At 36.3% G+C, this 20,353-nt stretch overlaps 1 protein-coding gene across 1 annotated transcript in view; it reads left to right on the top strand.

Moving 5' to 3' along the window:
- ralgps1 (Ral GEF with PH domain and SH3 binding motif 1) overlaps positions 1–20,353 on the top strand; it is a 97,155-nt gene that overhangs the window by 6,328 nt on the left and 70,474 nt on the right. The window contains exons 2-9 of the mRNA XM_056772952.1: positions 678–766; positions 1,542–1,669; positions 3,019–3,123; positions 3,853–3,903; positions 7,752–7,835; positions 9,886–9,975; positions 11,453–11,545; positions 19,740–19,866. Of these exons, the coding sequence (XP_056628930.1) occupies positions 1,619–1,669; positions 3,019–3,123; positions 3,853–3,903; positions 7,752–7,835; positions 9,886–9,975; positions 11,453–11,545; positions 19,740–19,866 (601 nt within the window). The 5' untranslated portion in view covers positions 678–766; positions 1,542–1,618. The remainder of the gene's footprint in view (positions 1–677; positions 767–1,541; positions 1,670–3,018; positions 3,124–3,852; positions 3,904–7,751; positions 7,836–9,885; positions 9,976–11,452; positions 11,546–19,739; positions 19,867–20,353) is intronic.

Raw genomic sequence — 20,353 nt, 5'->3', positions numbered from 1 at the left:
TCTGCAGATGAAACACACTCGTACAGGATTGAAATTAATTTTTTTAATTGTTCTGTTAAAAAGTCATGAAATTTAATGGGGTCATATGACAATATATTATTGTCTGTTTTAGATATAATGCAATGTGTATACACAAATGATGAAGTGTATCAAAAAAAATGAAGTGTGCTAGGATTGGCCAGTTAACCAGTGTGTAGTGATTGGTCGAATACTGCAAGCGTGTGATGGAAATGTGACGCCTCTCACCATATTTGGAACATCAGGATCCAAAGCAATTGTACTGACAGGTACACCCACCTTACTTGCGTATGCATTTGGGCGGTCTTAGTCAAATAATCCCATGAACTGATGTAGATTTGTGGGCGTGTGGTTACATAAGGCATTCAGGAAGGTCTGAGTGAGCATTTGCTTATATAGAATGCATCTTTTGTTCCAAGACTTTAATTTTTGCAATTTTAAGCGTGCATACATGCATGGGCAACTTATAACACACGAATGACACAGAAAAACATGTATTCACGCCATATGACCCTTTAAGAAACAAACCTTGATTGCACAAAAGGAAATAAATGTTTATGTTCCTAACCACCGATGGCTTCTACAATCACAAAGAATCATAAAGCATTTATTAAGCTCACAATAACTTTGTTATTTTGTTTTCTCTTTCTGTTTTCCAGTTTAACAGGACCACAGGATTGGAATGGCCTCCTTATCAACCCCATCACACAGATATTAGCCATGTGAAAGATCTGGCATTACAAAATGGGTACGGAAATCTCTAGGTATTCTTCTTCTATATTATTGTTGCTTGTTGTTTATTAGTCCTGCATAGCCAGACCTTTTGACTTACACAGGAGGAGACCCTTTTGCTGACATGTAATGAAGCCAACCTAAACTCATTTCATCTTTGGGCAATACGATATTTCTCATTGGCTCATTTAAACAAGAAATGGCTGGCAGGCTAAATATAGGACATATGAGAAGCAAAATGTATCCTATATAAATAAAAAAAGAGGGTGCAGTTGTGGCGAAGACCTCCCTCTTCTGGCTATTTTAAGCATTGCAGCTTATGTTTACCCCGCTTTTAACTCATATTATAGTGGATATCATCATGGAACTGTTTTTTGATGTTAGTAAAATTGCCATTTTTTTCCCACAAGCATTCACTTTTAAACTAAAAGCATTTATTGGTAAAAAATACTGAAGCTGACAAGAATCTGTGTCTATACAGTATATGCAGAGATGTTCCACTACAGTGTCTTTTCTGCACAAAGTGACCAAATGTACCGCTATTATTTTGCTCTCTTACTATTCGTAAATAACAAAATTATTAAAACTGCTGTTGATATCAAAGCAAATATATACAATATGCCTGCTAGTATAATAGAATATCTATTGTTTTAGTTATTAAATCCTTTGACTTCCTCAATCTTTATCATACTTTGTGTTTTATAAGTTTAATATACTACATATTTCCTAAAGTACAATCACATTATCATAAAATGGTGTAGACTTGTTAAATGTGTTTGTGTGTGTTTCAGGGATGGCTGAGAGATTATGTGTGGTGGTAAGCAGCTGAGGTTGGCTGTGATCTGGATCTTCTCTACAGGTTGAGAGCATGTACAGGAGGAATGGGCTCCCTGCCAGCGTCAGCATCACCTCTGGCCAGGTAACCTTACACATCCCATGTGCATACAAATGCTTTCAGCTGTAAAAACATGTGCTGAAATGTACAGTTATTTATTAGGAAGCACTTAGGAATGCTTGATTCACATTTGTCAGTTGGCATTCTATGAGGTTGGGCTTTCTCTTTTTTAACACAATGAAATGATTTAAACTTGTTCAATATTTCATAAATGCTGAATGATAGGCCATCACTCTGAATATTTCAAAGACTTTTAATAAAATTATTAATTAAATATTTATTAACATTTGGCAACTTTCGGTACATTTAAGGCTCACATTTTATTGAACTAACCATCAAGAACTGTTAAGCATGAACCATTAACAGTGGAAAACAGCAAAATCATCCAACAGAAGCTATTATTACACCCATAACCATTCAGCTGTCACATCCTATTATAGTCTCTAATAAATATGAAGGTACACCAGATCCATAACTGCAAACTATAAACATTTTGTACTTCAGAAGGTGTGATGGCAGTCTGTGAAGAGTGGGGGCGCTGTAGAATACAGCTTAAAAATTATCACATGGTTTTTGCTTGCTGAGGGCGCAGAAGTGTAACAGCACAAACAAATCCATTTCATTTAATGAAACAGCAGTGTTAATTTTTCAGTGGTGGCCAAGAACTGTTTGGTTACAAGCATTCTTTCTAATATCTTTCTCTGTGTTCATTAGAACAAAGACATGTATACAGATTTGGAACAATTTGAGATTGAGTAAATGTTGACACAATTTTAAGTATGAATGAATGAATGAGACTTTTATATAGATTTTATTGTGTATTAGAGCCAACGTTAACGTCTCATCCGAAGGAGTGAACTGTCCCTTAAACACAGTTTATCTAAGAACTCAGTGCTATTAATTCGAACACTATTGACCTTCTATAAGGGCAATATGAGACTTCCACCAAAAAGTGGGAAGATGAGATTCAAATGAGATTTTTAAGCTTAGAGTTTATAGAGATAATACACTCAATGCAATCAGAAACTTCAAAGGATCTGTCTGAATCTGTATCCTTTTTATAGTGACAATTTTTTCTTATTCTGTCTTTGTTATGCGGTCTGACTTTAATCACATTACAGGCTGCTTTGGCATGTCGCCTGTTAATAAAATAACGGAAGTGATATGGCTGCGTTCTCGTCTACTTTTACATCTGTGACGAATAATCAAATGGAATCAAATCATTCAGGCAGTTGTAATGAAGCTGGTTCGCTATCCACAGGAAGTGCTGAACCAGCTGTGGATTTTTGCTCATATGGATCTTATAGATGTATGAAACCATAGGACTACTAAAATATCAAGTTTATCTGCTGTGTTGGTTCTTCCGTCTGCAGGACAGCAGCAGTTCAGAGTCTCTGGATGGACGGAGCATGGACTCTGCTAAGAGTTTTGACGCGGTGGTGTTTGACATGCTCAAAGTGACACCTGAGGAGTTTGCTGTGAGTACATGTGCACACACAAATTTTTTTGGAGGATCTATTGACAGAAATGCAATATAATATACACAACAATTTCTTCAGAAGTGCATAAAGACCTTACATAATGAAGCGTTATGTTTTTATTACCTTAGAAAGAGCTATTTCTATCTACATACACCGCAGGTCCCCTTGCATGATATTCACCATGTTGTTTCTACAGTAGCCATAAACGGGCAAACTTCTCTACAGAGTGCGTTTCGTAAATGCCTTGTCTCCTGGGCAAAGATGCGAAAACTTTCCCACATCTTAGTGCCCAGCTCAGCCACCGTAGCACTTCGAAATGGAGGGGTGGAGTGAGCTGTTGGTTGCCATTAAAATCCACTAAAATCTCCACATTGCTCCTTTAAGGGAGTGTATTATTTAGGCCAGAAGTGTTCGTAGTTGACAAAATCCTGAAGCATGTTCTCAGAACCGGGCAGCACACAGTATTCGTTCTTTACCCATACTATATATTGATTAATGTCAAGGAGTTTCCAGGTGCACAGTTACCTAGTTATATTGCTTTTTTATAACCCATAAATATAACATATCAGTACAAGGGAAGTGTCTAGTTAATTAATTATTGCAACCCAGTTTGCTACATTTAAGATGCAATAAGTAACTTTTTCCACTGCAAAAAATAAAAAAATAGCCAAAGATATAAATAGTGCTGTTGAAAAATGTTTAACAGCGTAATGTTTTTCTTTGCAGAGTCAGATCACTTTGATGGATGCTCCTGTATTCAAAGCAATACAGCCTGAGGTGAGACAGATATCATATAATAAGAGAGACGGTTGCCACATCTCAGTAACCAAGTCAAACTGCAGTAACAACATGCTCTGCTATTACGTTATATAAACTTTCCTGGCTGTTTTCCTAATAACAGGGAGGTATTCAAGATCTATTTTAAAAGTTGAGAGTTTAAAGCATGCACTACAGAGACTCATTAAGTCTTCATAGAACACGTGTTATGCATTGACTGCAGGATGTGACAACTAGTCCCGTTCTCTTTTTCGTGGCTTGTCCACTATCCAGACCATAGAATTTAGACGACACACACAGCAATATTGGAGTACCGCAGCGATGAACTGATCTCATGTGCTCTTTGGTGCTAGAGTAACATGATGTGGCAGCTTTCCCGACAAATGTGCATTAATAACGCACACACAATCCTTACACACCGCAATAGACACAGCATCTGCTCTAAATTATTCCATTACATTCACAAGAGCTTATCCTCTGCTTTAAGTTACCAGCATTTCAGTACTTTCTTTACAAGAGAATGGTTAAGATGCACAGTTTTTCTTATCTATGATGCATTTAGGTTTGAAATGGCATTTTATAGTTTACATGGTTTTTGGGGTTAACATAGTGAAATGTGATAAAGATTTCCAAAACACTTACATTTAAAGGCCCACTGCAATGCCGTGAACGCACAGGATAATTTAATGTGTTGAAATAATTTCAACTGAAATAGAAGATCACACTCACACACAACCACTGGGGTGACACTTACACGAAATTAAGACTTTTATGTTCATGGTTACACTGTCTGGACTCTGGATCATCCCCCATCACATTCAACATGTAGGAGATAATAAATGTGCCTACAAGTGGCTGATTTGAGGCGCTGCTTTTCTAGCTCGCATAGTGAAGGGGGCCGACTCTTCGGATTCTTTGGACAAGAACTTTCTAAGGAAAAAACTTTCATCATTCTATCCATAAATCCACATCCACGAAAATCTTGAACAATATTTTTTACAAGATGATGTTAAAAGATTTGTAGAGTGAGAACTGTGTCCCAGTTTCATCTCGAAGAAATATTAGCCTGGGTTTCTCTGGGTTCTCCAGGCTGCCAGGCAGAGACAGAGGTCTTTTTTCAGAGACAGAGTAAATGGAATTACCATTCATTTAAAAGGGTCTGGATGCTGAAACTGTGGAGAGTTTGTGTTTGCATAATATATGTCTGGTGCACAGTGCATAATATTTTTGAATTTAGAAAAACATATTTACATACACATAGATACATAATTAGGAAACGTTTTTCTTAAATATATGCATGTGTGCATGTTTTTATGAATAGTAAAAAGTAAAGTTAATATGCACAGTATAAACTTGTATTCTGGATGCAATTAATCACGATTAAGTGTTGTTTGGCTTCAATGGACATTTATTAACCTTTTGGGAGCTTCAGAAATGGGGTTCTATCCAATGCCATTACAGTGCAAGTAAGAGGCAGAATAATGTTTTCGGCTTGTGTTCGGTCATAAACACTTACAAAGGCATGAGGTTGAAAAATGATGGAGTAATCTTCATTTTTCATTCCTCTAAAAGAAAAGTTTACCCAGAAATCCTGATCCTCATCCTGAGGGAATGCCGTTTTTAACCTGTATTACATTCTTCATCGGAACACAAAAGTAAATAATACATATTGAATAATAGATATCAGATTTGGTCAATCAGGTCTGTACTGGTTGGATCGCCTGAGAGCAAGTAAATAATGACATCATTTAATTTTTTTGGGTGAATTTTTTCTTTAAAAATGCACTTTTGCACAGAATAAATTAAACGCTACAAGAAGAGGAATCAAAATGTATTGCCAGCTTTTACACTGTGTGCAAAGTAGAACAAACAAATTTATGTTAGTTAACCATTTTCTGCATCTCCATATAGGTTATTTAGTTTTAAGGTTTGATGTTCTGTTTAATGACAGCTGGTGTTATTTTTCAATTTGAAGAAACATTTTATCCATTGCATGAAGTGTTATAGCAAGGCCATTACTATTTCAAAGCATTAATCCGGGCTTGGATTGGGTTTAGGAAACGGGAATGCAGTATTTCCATCCTTCTTTCCCCCAGAGACCAATCAGTCACTAGTGACAAAGAGTTTTCTCCACAGCTTCAGTACTGTCATGTTTATCTACTTGCACTGTTGCAATGTGTTGCCAATGTTTTTATTGCTTAAATCATTTCTTGAGTGGTTTAAAACGGTGTTCAGGAAAAATCATTTTATGTGTATAGAACAAGATGAATACTTTCCTCCCATTTCTGTTGACATGTTGCATTGGAGTGTTGGAGTATCTGTCTACACACATAAATGACTTAGTTCCTTGATTTTGTGAAAATATATCAAACTTCCTATGTAGTGAACCTCCTCTGAAGGGGCTTCTTCAAGACCGCCGCCGTTTGAAACACATTGAATTCATTTGGCTACAGTAGAGGGGCTCCCGCTGGAAAAGAGCTCATTTTAAAAACGCTGAGTTTGACCTCCCCAGCCACTAATTCAGGACTCATTCATTGCAATCCGTTTTTTCCAACCCTGACATCTGTGACAATGAAGAGGTTTTGTTATTGTTGAGACGGCTGTAAGTTTCACTCGTCTGTGGAACATGAATATATAGGAACGTTTTGGTTTTGACCACATACGTTCATTCATCAGTATTTCAATAGTGTGCTTCAAATATTTTGTGGATTTCTAAAAGAAGATGTTCTTGAAGTTGACACGGAGATTTGAATGAATAGATTTCAGTTGTAGGTCTTGAACACTCATTCAATTCTCAAATGGATAGTTCACCTAAAAATGGAAATTCTTTTATCATTTGTTCACCCTCATGTCATTCCAAACCTTCATGACTTTGATCTCCAGAACACAAAAGTAGATATTTTGAAGAATGTTGGTAACCGAACAACACTGGTCCCCGTTGATTTCCATTTTATGAACACAAAACCACCGAGACATTTCTCAAAATATCTATCTTTTGCCTTCCACAGAAAAAAGATCTTGTATGACATGAGTGTGAATGGGTGTCCCTTTATATAATGTGGTGGCATGACTTTTTATTTCTTTTGAGAGACAAGGGCTTGATGTACAGTTAGGCCTATAACAATATACTAGTATAACTTTTAGAACTTTAAATGTCCCGCCCCGAACAATACACGTCTTTTATCAGATGTATAAATTATCCCCAAACAAGAGCCCTTACTTCGTCAAAGTGGTTGAACTGTAATATTGACTGGAGTCCAAGAAAATGTGCGGCTCAAAATGATGACTTAGCAAACAGACCTAAAATATTTTGGTAAGTACTGTACACTCACTGAGCTGCACATTCACGTGGAAACTCCACTTTCCGAGACCATGTGGAAACAGAAGTGCCCTCAAAAGTTTCCATGTGTCTGAACGATGCTGTAAAAGCTTCAAGATCCATAGCTTGTGTGAAACTGAGAAGGATTTGAACCCTATCATGTGTCAATGAGGTGAAGGAAACAGACTGATGTGTCAAATTCTAAATGTCATCTTCTCTTGAACATGTGGATATTATTTATATTTTATTTGAGCGTATGTCATAAGTCAAGGTGTATAATCTGTCAAGGTGCTCATCTTTTTTGTTGTACCACACAATAAAAAGTACATCTTTTACAGTATATAAAACACTGGTGGATTTTACAAAACCAACTAGTTAAATTGTAAATTTCACATTTTATTTTTAAATGAATGTACAGTATGTGGGGGTATTTAATGGAAGTGTTTATTCTGCTTGCTTTACATGTATGCCATCAAGTATTTAGTGTCATCAATATCAGTGAAGATAACCAAAATATGTTTTTATATAGGAGCTGGCAAGCTGTGGATGGAACAAGAAGGAGAAGCACAGCCTTTCACCCAATGTTGTGGCCTTTACGAGGAGATTCAACCAGGTAAGATCTTTAACAACTGCATTGAAACTGCATTTATTACAAGGCTAAATACCAGTTAGTGTTAATAACCTGTGGGCAGGACATTTCATTTGGTTAGTTGAGGGTCAAAGTGTCCTTGGTTTTGTTATTTAGAATATAAGACATTGCAGTCAGCAAGTATTTAAAGCTGTTAACTTTAAGAGTTGTTCCAAATCTGTTTAAATTTGAAGGAAGAAATTGAAGAATGCTTGAAACAAGACAGATTTTGCCCCCCATTGACTACCATAGTAGGATACAATGTGCAATGTAGTAGAAATACAATGGTAGTCAAAAGTGCCCCAGAACTGTTTGATGTCCTACTTTCTTCAAAATGTCTTCTTTTGTGTTCAACCATAACAAGTCTTTTTTCCGAAAGTAATCAAAAAAAATCTTTCTGGTCACAAGCATTCTTCCAAATATCTTTCTCTGTGTTCATCAGAACAAATACATTTATACAGATTTGGAACAGCTCAAAGGTGAGTAAATGATGACAGAATTTTCAAGTATCCCTTTAAATCCTGGCTTTTATTACAACTGCCTTTGTAATGAACAAGTCTCTGGTAGCCCATCCCTGCACCATTACAGGAATTGAAGAGAGATCTTGGGGGGGGTTAACATTTCTGAGGAAAGATTGTCAATTTCATAGTTTCCTTAAGAATTAAGTTTGAAAGTCAATGCAACAGATTGAATCAAGTAATACAGATAAATAGATCTCATTATACTGAAAGAGGAACAAAAAAACATGATCCAGACACAGGCACACAGTACTCACGTTCATTTTGATCAATATCAGATGAAGAGAAAGTGTAACCTTGAGTTCCAATTTTTATAAATGTAGATCATTCGAGTGCATAAGTGTCATAGGTGTGCATTTGTTGCTGATGGACAGCAATGAAATATGCCTGCCTCGTTGGATATTATAGTTATGCTGTGCAAACAGATGCGTCTACAGTTTTTTTTATTGATCTACTCCGTCTTCTGTAATGCTACACAAATTCTGTTAATTGTTTTTATACATTTTGTTCCTGTTTGTGTTGTCCTGGCAATTGTCTGTTTTTATTTTTCACAGGTCTTTACTGACTTCAGACATGACCTGACAAATTATCTGTTCACACGCTTTTCCTGTAAATGCACAGCACTTTCTTTATCCCCATTTCTGAAAACATGCCTAGAAATAGCCCTTGAATAAGGGCATTATCCAGTGGAAATTAGCATGATTTTTATTTACATGGAATTTTAGTTTGGCAAAGCTTAAATGTCTTGGTATGGTAATATAAAAGGCCATTTGAGATCTGCAATTACACTTCCAATTTCACTTGCTTTTAATCTTGACCTAGACTAGAAAATTCCTTATTCCTCAACATCTAGTCGCATTTTTGTGAAAATTTGCATCCTGTGGCTCAGTGGTTAGAGCATGGCGCCAGCAACACCAATGTCATGGGCTCGATCCCAGGGATTGCGCATATTCAAATACAAATGTATAGTATCATACAATGTAAGTCGCTTTGGATAAAAGTGTCTGTCAAATGCATGAATATAAAATGTAATGTAATGATTAAAGACTAACATTTGCTTTTATTGGTTTAAACCGAGTGGATGGTCTGGATCTTTCCATTGGGTAGAGTTTTACTCCATCTGTTTATACTGGGCTCAAACCGCATTTAATTATATTTTGATTTGGTTTGATTTTGACCTCTTTACATTTGCCTGCTTCAGGAAAGTGTTTTGAGATATATTGATTTTGTGCCTTGCCACCGTGTAGATCTTAATGCTTTCAATTTCAAAGAGACCACAATTTTTTCCTACAATACATTTCCTTTTTTATTTCCTTTATTTTTATACAGCAAGTCTATGCTGAGTAAGTTTGTATTTGTCAGGAATTACCATTTGTTGGCTGGGAACATGTAAAGGACAGAATGTATACACTTCAATGTTCTGTCTTCACAAAGGTACTATAGCTTTTGTACTGGGAGTTTGTTTCTTGTGTATTATAGGTCTAATATTACTTCAAACTTTTAAAATTTTCTCTCAGGTGAGCTTCTGGGCAGTGAGGGAGATCTTAACAGCTCAGACACTCAAAATACGAGCCGAAATTTTGGGACACTTCATCAAAATTGCAAAGGTGAGACATTGTAGCGTTATTATTTGTGCTTTGTGCTTTGTTTGTGTTGCCATAGCACATACAACTGACATACAACTGACCCTGTGTGCTTTATTGAAATCAGGAAAACGTTTAATAAGTTTCATATTCACATCTGAATTTCACTAGGCTTAATGGATTTGTTATTGCATTTGGCTTTATCTTTACTTAAACTGGTGTAATTAGAAATGCAAGACATTAAACATGCAAGCTTTGATGGGCAACAAGAATTTTCCTTTAACAATGACCATTAATAATGATGTCATCGCAGTCCATGGGAAATGGTTTAAACAGTCATTATCTTTTCTGTTTCTTTTGGAACAATCAAGCATTGTAAAAAAATTATGAAATATAATATTATTATTGTTTTACCATTTTCTCATGTAAATGTCAGTCTAATGTAAGTGCTTTTCTCGTTAACCAAGTGTTTTTTCACACATTTTATTTGACTTTCCATCTGTCTTGTAAAAGCTGTTAAAATAAAAGTCAGCACAAAAAGAAGTTTTTTAACAGACCAAAATAATGTTTTTTCAAAATTTATTTTCTGTGTACAAAACTGCTTTTGATTTCCAAATCAAAATACATTTTTGAATAAGTCTCATAAAAATTACAGCATTTTTCCATCCTGATAAAATGTGATATTTTGCTTAACCCCTAATAAATTCTAATCTAATTATATAAAAATACCTTTGTTGTTGATTTGATACACGTACAATGAATTTTTATGAATAATACTGACAGTATTAAAATCTTTTCACCCACTCCTGTGAATTCAATCAGTCTGTTCTCCTGAAGCTAAATGTACCGTAACACAGGAAAACCTGCTGAACGACTCTATATGGTTGAACACTCACCCTGCAATGTCTGCCAAGTCTGAAAATCGCAGCACTTTACCCAGCACACCCTGCTACCGGCAGACATACATGAGTGAGTCTGAGTAGGCTTTACTAATGAAGAAAGCAGATCATTCATTGACTAAACCAAACTAGGTGCTGGTTTCCTACTGGAATGGGCCCATGACAGGTGGTACATGGTGCTACAGAGGTCAAACATTGCAAAATGACAAAAGCATGACAACATGGATGGAAATCAGAGTGGAAGAATAGATAGAAGAGTGGAGTTGATTTTTTTTTGTCATAGTTGAAGGAAAGATCACAAAACCATGAAAAAGTTGTTGTCAGACAAAGATTTACAATTCATATTATTGATTGAGATATACAGCCTAAATGTAACATCTGATGAACTTGATGAACATCTGAAAGGCTTCTTTGTATTTGAACTGTATTAGACGAGTATCACTATTAAATGGAAATTCATAATCTATTTATTTAGTGAATCCGAGTTCTTATGAAGAATAAATGCTTGAGCAGCCCCACAAATCTGTGCCCGTAGAATCTTTTGCACATGCACAAATTGTACACGTATGTGCATTAAAGTTTATTGTCTTTATTGTTGATAGAAACTGCTGGAGTCGAATAACCTGCATTCGTTGGTGTCGGTGGTCTCTGCTCTTCAGAGTGCTCCCATTTTCAGACTGAGCAAAACCTGGGCGGTAAGTTATTATTGATTAGATTGCATTTGTTTACAAAAGACTAATATAGCTACCTGAGGGTAGCCTGCAATCTTAGATTTGACCTCATACCTGATTTTTTTTGCACAATTTCTGTAATCTAGATTTAGAGTATCAAAGATTCTACGACACACACTAAATGGGTTTTCGGTCGTATTTTAGACAGAGAAAAATCTCTTTAATAATCTGTTCATAGGGGATTTGTTGTGTTTAACCACCGAATGGTAGCTGTTTGCTGCTGTGTGATTTAGCCAGCAGTGCAGTGTTTGTATTTATTTCTCAAGAGAGCCTCCATGCTCTTGGATTTCAATTGATCTTATTTACAGAGAGCACAGCAGTCTGAATGCATTAGGAGAGTGAACGGTTTGATCCCATTTCTGAACATTTAAGTCACTTGGAAAATTCAGAAAGAGCTTTTCCAAGACCGTGTTTACTATTGCCAAACCTTTAAATCTATTTATAAGTATTTATAACCACACTTTGAGGTCTAAAAATCTCTTCGGATGAAAATGGCTGAAGTGTATAGCGCTCTAACAAAACTTGAAACAGTGAGAAGTTTGTTTTTTGGTTTATTAAAAATAATATACATTGACCATCTGTTATGCACCAGTTTATTTTACACAGCCTCGGTTGTAATGAGGCTTTTTTCCAAAAACATTTCCCCCTTGTGTGAAATTTCACTGCAGTATCATGAGCTAAAATATCACAATACTTCTTTCCTTCTCAGTTGTTTTTACCTCAGTATAACACATTGCTCTCATTACAATGCTGGAAACCATTTTTCAGTCGCATACGCTTTCACGCATTGATTTGTAAACTGAATCCACCTTTCTCCTGATATATCTATCAGAGCGCAAGAGAAATTGAATAATTTATTAGCTATCTCACGTATTATTTGATCCTCATTGTTTTCTTCAGAGCAAACCTTGAGGTCATCTTGAAGAAAGATCACATGCCTTCAGAATAGCGTTCCCCTCGCGAGAGAACCTCTTCATTTTTCATCCTTCACGTGATCATGACTTTGAGAGGCATGTTATTAAATAGAGGGTGTAAACATATAACGTTCCAAGGACATTCAGTGCAGGGTAGTAAATGGGATTGTATGCAAAGGGGATTTCAGGTCTGGCAGGTTTATTATCCAGTGCTAATTTCGATAAGAGATCTCAGTGGTGGGAGTTTAGACTCACTAAACTTAATGATCTGGGATGCGCGGCGCTGCCAGCGTTCACATTCCACATTTTGCGACAGCGCTACTCCAAATTGAGAAAAGATGGAAAAAGAATGAGCATTTCATGTCCAGAATGTACTCAGAACTCTACCCGAAAATTCTAAGTGTATTTGGTCTATACTTGTACTTGTATTCACTGTAAAATAAAATTGTTCACTCAACTCAACAACATTTTTCACATAGTTAACAAACAAGAGTTTACATATAAGATATATTTCAAAATTAATAAGGTTTTGTTTTAAAATATATAAATGAACTGAAAGTATGACAAGTATACTTGCAGTAGTAGTTTACTGAGACTATACTTCAATGTGTAGTGATGCAAGTATATACTTAAACTGTAGGTTCACTTGAACTGAAGTTCAGACAAATAACATAACTGTAAACATCTACTTTGTGTGCTCAAAGTTTACCACTGTTAAACTTACTTTAACTAAAAAGTTGCCCAAACAGTATATTTATTCTATTGGTACATTGATATAAGTATACCTACTACATATACTTGACACAAGTACATATAGTATACAGTTGAAAGAAAAAGTATGTGAACCCTTTGGGCTTACTTGGATTTCTTCATAAATTGGTCATAAAATGTGTTCTGATCTTCATCTAAGTCCCAACAATAGAGAAACACAGTCTGCTTAAACTAATACTGCACAAACATTATACGTTTTCATGTTTTTATTGAACACAACCTGTAAACATTCATAGTTCAGGGTGGAAAAAGTATGTGAAACCCAAGGCTAATGACTTCTCCAAGAGCTAATTGGAGCCAGGAGTCAGCCAACCTGGGGTCCAATCAATGTGATGAGATTGGATGTGTTGATTAAAGCTGGCCTGTCCAATAAAAAACACACACCAGTTTTGAGTTTGCTGTTCTGAAGAAGCGTTGTCTGATGTGAACCATGCCTCGCACAAAAGAGCTCTTAGAAGAGCTACGATCAAGAATTGTTGACTTACATAAAGCTGGAAAGGGCTACAAAAGTATATCTAAAAGCCTTGATGTCCATGTGTCCACGGTAAGACAGATTGTCTACAAATGGAGAAAGTTCAGCACTGTTGCTACACTCCCTAGGCGTGGTCGTCCTGTAAAGATGACTGCAAGAGCACAGCGCAGAATGCTCAATGAGGTGAAGAAGAATCCTAGAGTGTCAGCTAAACACTTACAGAAATCTCTGGCACATGCTAACATTTTTGTTGACAAATCTACAATAAGGAAAACAATAAACAAGAATGGACTTCATGGGAGGACACCACGGAGGAAGCCACTGCTGTCCAAAAAAAACATTGCAGCAGGTTTGAAGTTTGCAAAAGAGCACCTGGATGTTCCACAGCACTACTGGCAAAACATTCTGTGGACAGATGAAACCAAAATTTAGTTGTTTGGAAAGAACACACAACGCTATGTGTGGAGAACAAAAGGCACAGCACACCAACATCAAAACCTCATCCCAACTGTGAAATATGGTGGAGGGGGCATCATGGTTTGGGGCTGCTTTGCTGCCTCAGGCCCAGGACGGATTACTGTCATCGATGGAAAAATGAATTCCAAAATTTATCAAGACATTTTGCAGGAAGACTTAAGACCATCTGTCTGCCAACTGAAGCTTAACAGAGGATGGACGATGCAACAGGACAACGACCCAAAGCATAGAAGTAAATCAACAACAGAATGGCTTCAACAGAAGAAAATACGCCTTCTGGAGTGGCCCAGTCAGAGTCCTGACCTCAACCCGATTGAGATGCTGTGGCATGACCTCAAGAGAGCGATTCACACCAGACATCCCAAGAATATTGCTGAACTGAAACACTTTTGTAAAGAGGAATGGTCCAAAATTTCTCCTGACCGTTGTGCAGGTCTGATCTGCAACTATAGGAAACGTTTGGTTGAGGTTATTGCTGCCAAAGGAGGGTCAACCAGTTATTAAACCCAAAGGTTCACATACTTTTTCCACCCTGCACTATGAAAGTTGTGTTCAATTAAAACATGAAAACGTATAATGTTTGTGCGGTATTAGTTTACGCAGACTGTGTTTCTCTATTGTTGTGACTTAGATGAAGATCAGAACACATTTTATGACCAATTTATGAAGAAATCCAAGTAAGCCCAAAGGGTTCACATACTTTTTCTTTCAACTGTATATACTTGCTGAAGTATATTTAATAAAATTGGATTTGGCTAAAACTACAAGCGTGGCACATGCCAGCATTTCCCGACACAATTTTCTCATCTGCAGAGAAGGTTTCAGGAGACTGGTAGGGATGATGGCTATCTTAGAACTGGCTGTTCTTCAAGAATGGGATAACAGAGGCTCATTGGCATCATGTGCCAGTGTCTATCTAAAATTCTTATTTGTTTATTGTATTTATGCAGTGAAGGTTAGACAGAGTTGGACAACTCCAACAGGTGTTTTTTGCACATATACATTAGCACAGAGTTGGTCCAGATATAAAAAGAGCCCTCATAATCCCTCTATTCATTTCACTATCTATCTTTTAATCTCAAATTAACTTTCATTAGACACTATTATTATCTATGTTTTAGTAGGTTTCTTTTGAGTTTATGAGCCTTTAAGAAAAAGTGATCATAGTTCCAATTGTGGATTTGAAAACTTCATTTATTGATCGATTCATCGATTCATGTGTTTGCTGGCTGACTCTGCCCAGGGCACTAGACCAGCAGGGGGCCCTGGCAAATGTATTAAATGTAAAAAAACATATATTTTATTTTCTCAATAAAATTCAGGGAAGTATTAACTATAGCGAATAAATCAAATAAAAAATCATAATGCATTGCAGCGCTGTTGAGAGGGACAGTGTATCTAGAGTCGAGTAAATAAAAACTATGTAATATAAGCGTGCAGAAGTCATGTGCAGAAGACAGTTAGGCAAAATAACAAAATGAGCTTTAAACCAGAGAAATGTGTCTAAGACATCTCAGTTTGCTGTTAGTTAAAACCAACTTTTTTTATTAAGATAACGTTAAATGCTTTGGTGATTGATATTGCTTAATTTATAATGCATGGACTGTTAAATGCTCGTCTACTTAATGTAAAAAATTAATTATGCAAGGGATAAGCCTATTCCCATGTGAGTTGGAGAGGTCAGAATCTTTTTTAGGTGTTTAGTTTAGTAAAATATAAATAAACCAATTATGGTTGTTTTTTTGAGCATTTACACAGAAGGCATTTTCTATTCTGCTGAACTACTTTTATATTGTTTTCCTATGAAACACCCTCTAGAGGGACGTGTTTAACTATTATGCCTGCGTCTCGTGCCGTGTGCATTGCGTCTCAGATAGCCCATGGTTTTAAGATGCTGTGTCAAGTTGAAATAATAGAAAAAATGTACACATAGCGCAGCTCATCAGTGTCAGTTCCACAGCAGTGGACCAATCAGAAGACCCCAAAGGTGGGACAATTGTCGTAAGCTTTTGTTTACAATTGCAAGTTGGCATATGGCAATTTCTTTTATTAAAAGAGTGCCACGAGACCCTCGTGGATTGTGCTGCGCTTTTTCAAACCATTCCTAAGCGCTGTGTCAGGCGTTTTTAGATGCACAGATGTGTTCTGTGCGAACCGCTCCAAGTCCTGGGTATTTCGGCAGAGGTGTTAAACTGTTGCCTTAAAATATGTGATGCCAGGGGGCCTTTGAAACGCCCCTGCTCAGGGCACATCAACATCATAATCTGTCCCTGGTTATAAGTCTTGCTTGTGCGAATGGTTTATGTTTCACAGCACATACCAGAGTGAGTAATTCTTTGTCATCTGTTCCAGACAGTTTCAGAGCCACTCCACTTCAAGGCGTCGCTTCCATTTATTTGAAGATGACCTGCTCATTTCCTATTGGGCAGGCAATGAATTGAGAGAAAGACAGCGGTTGCTGGTATATGTTTTGGAACAGTCAGATTCTATATATAATATATCAGGCAGGAGATAAAAATCTGAAGAAATCTCATTGGTTATACATACAGAATATGAAGTGCAATAGTGTTCAAAGCGAAGACAAAATATATCTGAACACTTTCTGTATGACTAATGTTAGAGAACCATGTTCATAGTTAGTGGATGAACTGTTCCTTTAAGCACCCAGACCCATTTTGGGACCACTGCAAAAACATATACAAGGAACGTTTATGGAAGAAAAGTTATGAGAAAAGAAAGAAGAAGAAATAAAAGAGTTTGAAGGCCTATTGAAAAGAGATGAGAGGTGAAACCAAGCTCTGCTGACAAGCAAAACAAAGAGCCAATTGATTCGTGTATATATCCCAACATTCCCTCAGTGTTACACGTTTTGCACTATACAAGATTTTCCATCTCCAGGGCAGCCCGGTTTTCTTCGTCATTCCTATTCTTTTCATTTTCTTTTACTCGCATTGTTCTTCCCACTTCTGTTTACCACTAATAATCCCTATTTCTCCCCTCGTTTATTTTCTAACTTAAACAAGAGTGACAAATGGACCTATTGGCAATAACAGTAAGGATGGCTCTCTTCTGCTGAAAGTCTCATCCTGGACGAAACGCAAGCTAAGTGGAAACTTTCCCCAATGCGGCCCTGAGCTCAGTGCCGTGCCGTCTTTACGGCTGCCGATGTATGGAAGCTTTAACTGCGTTCTGGCAGTCACTTCTGGACTCCATAATCAAAAACCAATTGTGTGTTACTGTACAATAAAATAAAGACATAAGCGTTCGAAGGGACTCCCTCTCTAGAAAAACACTGTATGTGCGTCTATTGGAATGAGTTTTGAGGTTTTGATTGATAAAGGTCAGTGGGTAACATCTTTAAATAATATGTATCTTTACAAATAATATGAATAATACGTTTGTAAATCCACACAAACATACACACACAGTCACATTGACTGAAACACACCACTGCTGTAATAGTTTAACCTGTTCTTCATTTACAGTGGCTTTGTAATTTGTTTTTGCTTTTAAGTATTAAGCAGACTCCCTTAGCTCCCAGTAGTCTGTCAAATCTTTGTCATAATATTTTCATTTCCACACCAAGTTGCTATCTAATTCTCCTGTCATTGATTTTCTCTGCACTTTTAAAATAAACTAAAATCTCGACCACTTGCTTGGAGATATAAATTAAAATGTGTTCGAAAAATACATCTTTCTCTGTGCGGGCTCTGCGTTTACCAGTCTGAAGGAGAAGAGTCCATGTTGAGGATTATTAAATTCCTCTGGTACATTTTTGGCCCAAAAAATAATAAACACGACACAGAGAGCCAGTTTACTGTCACTTAATCTTATCACTTTCTTACTGCATTGCTTAAGAATGAAACAGACAAAAACGAGCTTTTGCAAAATGAATGTTTTTGAAAGTCATCTTGAGAAAAGCTTTTATATCATTATGTTATCATTTTTATTATTACAGTCAATGTCTTGGGGAAGGAGGAAATTTACACTTTGAAAAAAAATAAAGAGTCCGTATAAGATATTTTGTTTATTAGGACTAAAAAACGATGTCAGTTTGGGATAAAAAAATGCAAGATTTTTTATTAAAAAGGACATTTTTGAGAAATACAATATGTTAAAGGGATAGTTCTCCCAAAAATAGAATTTCCATCTTTGAATCACCTTTATGTTATTCCAAACCTGAATGTCTTTCTCTGATAACCAAACAACATGGTCCCCCATTGTCTTCTATTGTATGAACATAAACGAATCTATTTAAAAACATGTCTCATTTTGAACCACGTGAGAGAGAATAAATGATGACAGGATTTTTATCCTTGTGTTAACTATCTTATTAAATATAGATAGTTTGGCAAGACATCAAAAGTTAACAAATAACGTTAGGGCAACATTTTAGGGAAAAAACTAACAATAAATATAAATTGCTTATATTATAAATATAAATAATATAAAATAATATATTATTTAATATTAGTTTTCTAAACTTTTGTATTCGTCACACCATAGAACACACATTCTGAACAGTATATTTGTCAACTACCCACATGGTCCAGAGGCACTTCCTATTTCCTTTTTTTATTTTACATTGGTTCACATTTCACAAAGATTTTCATTTAATATTTTGATTAAGTTGTAAAGGTTTTGTAATTTGTTTTTTATTCTAAGACTAGATTAGTGTCTAGTTTAGTGTCAAAATTACTTACGTCTTGAAAAATGGTAGTCAACCAATTGTAAAACAAAGTATCAATAACAAACTCAGGAATAATAGTCAAACTGGCAAATCACAACCAATAGAACAGGTCAGAGATTGAAGCAACTCACAGAGACACACGAAGACAAGAAGATTTTGTGAAGAGTACGCAAGAAAAACACTGTCCATGCTGAGTCAACACATCATTATTGAGCACATAGAGTAACAGTTCTCTGGAGAGACACTATAATATCACTCCTGGACACACAACAGTTCACATTGTTGTCTTGCAAGTGTCAAGGTAATAATGTTCTCTAAAAACACTTTGGATAACATTTTCTTTTATAAAGTGAACCGTTCAGCATGCTTATATCTGTGTAGAAATGGCACGCAATATTTGATAAAGCTGTTGATTGTTGAATTCTGAGGTTAATGAGGCGTTGTGTAATCCTAACGGCTATTATGCACACGTTGTGTGAAATAATTGTATTCAAAGGCACATGTGCTGTTATTTGGAGGTGTTTGGTTGATTTATGAGACTCATAAATCCCCCCAAAACACTAAATCTGATTCATGTGACTGTGTTCTTGCGATAAATGAAATGTATATCCTGTGCCGACGGCATATGTTTGAAATGTGGAGTGGGTCTGTAATTTTGTAGTTCTGGGAACTCATCATTCTCACAATATTATCTGTTGCCTTTTGTTATACAACATGTGGCAACAGAATGGCAAAAACGCTTTATTTACTTTCTCTTTTGTTGTCCACAAATCAGATAATCTGCTGAAAAACTGAACTGTTTGTTTATTGTTTGTTTTTCTGCGTTTGAAACAGTTGATCAGTCGAAAGGACAAGGCCACCTTTGAGAAGCTGGATTTCCTCACGTCGAAGGAGGAGAATTACAACCGCATGAGAGAGTACATCAGATCCCTCAAAATGAACCCCTGCATCCCTTACCTGGGTAAGTGGGAGATGCACTGTCCATTAATTTAATGTTTAACAAGGAGAAATCTGTCAAATGAGGTATGGGATGCTTTTTCTTTGTACGGTTGGTTACTGTATTCTTTATTGACTCTACCTATACAGATGTTTCATTTCAGGCAGACTGGAGTTGTTCAACTTCAAAATGTAAATTCTGTCATCATTTACTCAGCGTCTTGTCTTTTCAAACCTTTATGACTTTCTTTCTTCTGTAGGACACAAAAGAAGATATTTTGAAAAATGTCCGTGACAGAAAATCTATTGTAACCAATGCATGTGAATTGGGGACTGTTAACAACATTCTTCAAAATATCTTTTTCATAATGTCTTTTGTGTTCTGCAGAAGAAAGTAAGTTATACAGGCTTAAAATGAAAAGAGGTCGAGTAAAATTATTTTCATTTTGAAGGTGAACTACTCCTTTAATTTGCTTTTCTAAACACATACTTGACCAGAAGGGGGCGTTTTA

This window comes from Triplophysa dalaica, chromosome 18 (assembly GCF_015846415.1).
Source record: "Triplophysa dalaica isolate WHDGS20190420 chromosome 18, ASM1584641v1, whole genome shotgun sequence".
Classification (NCBI taxonomy): domain Eukaryota; kingdom Metazoa; phylum Chordata; class Actinopteri; order Cypriniformes; family Nemacheilidae; genus Triplophysa; species Triplophysa dalaica.
The sequence above is the reverse complement of the archived record's forward strand: the minus strand, read 5'-3'. Positions and strand labels throughout refer to the sequence as shown.